The sequence below is a fragment of the Sycon ciliatum genome, chromosome 9 (assembly GCF_964019385.1).
Source record: "Sycon ciliatum chromosome 9, ocSycCili1.1, whole genome shotgun sequence".
Classification (NCBI taxonomy): Eukaryota; Metazoa; Porifera; class Calcarea; order Leucosolenida; family Sycettidae; genus Sycon; species Sycon ciliatum.
In genome coordinates this window covers 20,885,075-20,887,205 of record NC_088651.1, presented here as the reverse complement: position 1 = coordinate 20,887,205, position 2,131 = coordinate 20,885,075, and the positions used below count along the sequence as shown (strand labels likewise).

The 2,131-nt window shown below is 52.3% G+C and overlaps 1 protein-coding gene across 1 annotated transcript; it reads right to left on the bottom strand.

Annotated features, from left to right (window-relative positions):
• Positions 1-214: 214 nt before the first annotated feature.
• LOC135824342 (uncharacterized) lies at positions 215-1,147 on the bottom strand. The gene has a single exon (XM_065337075.1). The coding sequence runs from the start codon at positions 1,145-1,147 to the stop codon at positions 215-217; it is 933 nt and encodes a 310-aa protein (XP_065193147.1).
• Positions 1,148-2,131: the final 984 nt, after the last annotated feature.

Genomic DNA, 2,131 nt, shown 5'->3' with positions numbered 1-2,131 from the left:
GATGTTCTCATCGAACACAGAATAATGCTGCTGCAGTTCTATAAGGAGCCGGCATTAATCAGTTGCTGTGTGGCTTTATCAGCTGACCGGGCAGCATCTCTCTTCGGACGCATGGCGCCGGGGTGCGCACCGGATTGCTGGCTAGCAGAGGCTGGGTCTGCAACAACTCCCTGAGGCTGTTTGCCGAGAACATCGGCGACTGGTGCAGGGCTCGCTACCTCCACGGGGTATAGTCGGTGTACCGGGCGACGCATGGTGGATGCTCGTCCTCCGCGGGAAGAGCATTTATCACCGCTCCTCGGACCTTGTTATCTTTGCCTTGTATGAGGTCTTCGACTAACGCTAGTCTCCACAGGCCACGCTTCTCATTGTCGTCGTGCACGACTACTACATCACCGACGCACACTGTTGCTCCTTGGTCGTGCTGATTGCCTCGCCTGTGAGCGTTTCGGAGTTCGAGGAGATACTCGCTTCTCCATCTGCACCAGAAATGCTCCAGGAGTGTGTTGAGGTGGGTGAGTCGATGTAGAAGCTCATCTCGTTTAATTGACGCGACATCGACGTCATCAGGACAAACTGTCGGAAATGACAGGACGCACCGACCATACAGTAGATGGGACGGTGCTAACGGCTCCTCGACATCTTCAGTTGACACAAATGTCAGAGGGCGACTGTTGAGGACTGCTTCAACCTCGAGCAAGAAGGTGAGCAGTCCTTCGTACGTGACGCGTAACTGGCCGAGAATCTTCCTCAAGCAGCGTTTTACACATCGGACCATACGTTCATAAAATCCACCCCACCATGGAGCCTTCTCCAAGTTGAACGACCATTCCATACCGTGTGCTGTTAGATAGTCGGTGACTTCGGGCAGACCGAACAAACCCACTAGTGACTTAGCCACTGACTTAAAGGTCTTGGCGTTGTCAGAGGTAACGTGCCGAGGGATGCCAAATCGTGCCGTAAACTGCTTGAAACAACGGAGGAACGTTTCCGCTGATAGGTCAGGCACAAGGTCTAGATGGAGCGCTCGGCTGACGGCGCAGGTGAAGAGAGCGATATACACCTTCTTGGTGTCTGCTCCTTCTCTGACGAACAGTGGCCCTGCGAAAATTGTGCGTTTTTCGTACATGTACTTGAAAGTGGCCATAATTCCCACAAAATACATGAGTATCCCCATACCAAGGTGTCCATGCATGCTAGAAATCAACAAAGAAAGAGAAAACATTTCATCTTCTATTCACTACAACTTCTTTTGTAAAAAGATATTTCATTGCTAAATTTTGTTCGAGTTACCTTTCAAAATTATTGAATCTCAGGGGGTGGTTGACGTTTTTGGTGCTCCTCGGAACAGCTTTCCGGGAGCCCCCCGCAGCAGTTTTACCCTTCTACCTTTGTCCTTGCTGAAACTAAGAATGTCCCTTGACCAGAACCTTGATCTTGCCCTGATCGGGTACCAGGAACTAATCGCCATCGCTGAACGCAAGTCCCTGGACTCCCCTTCGAGCCTCGCCCGGCCAGAGCTGGTGCAGGCACTGCGGAAGCAAGGCGATAGAGGGAAGCCCGTCACTGACACCGGTACGTCGTGGATTAATGACTCTAAGCTAGATAGCCTTGCTAACACTATCCAGGCCTTGGTGGGGGAGATTGCCTCCATGAGGGAGGACAGGGATAGCATAATTTTGTCCTTGAAGCTGGAAATTTCGGAGCTGAAGGGGGAAGTGCAACAGCTTCACCAGCAGCAGTACAATGGTTTATCCAAGCCCGTACACTGCGACACTCCAGACATGCAATCCCGTTGTACTCGTACAGTGAGTACGAATAGCACACAGCCAGAAGAGGATGCACGCACTCTACACAGCAGGTCAACTAGCACTAGCAGGGCCACCGTACCTAGCACCAACCACATGGAACGCAGGAACATACCCGTACACACTGGTAGAAATGCAACAACTGGGGGCGCACTTACAACAGCAGGCGCCGGTGGTGCACCTGTACAGCCCACATGTACTCAGGGTGCTGCTGGGAGCACAGAAGGCGATCCCCATCAGAACAACTGGCAAGAACAGCGGCGAAGGAGCAATAAATCAGCGGCCCACAGCGATCCCATTGCCCGGGCAACAAAATCCAAAGT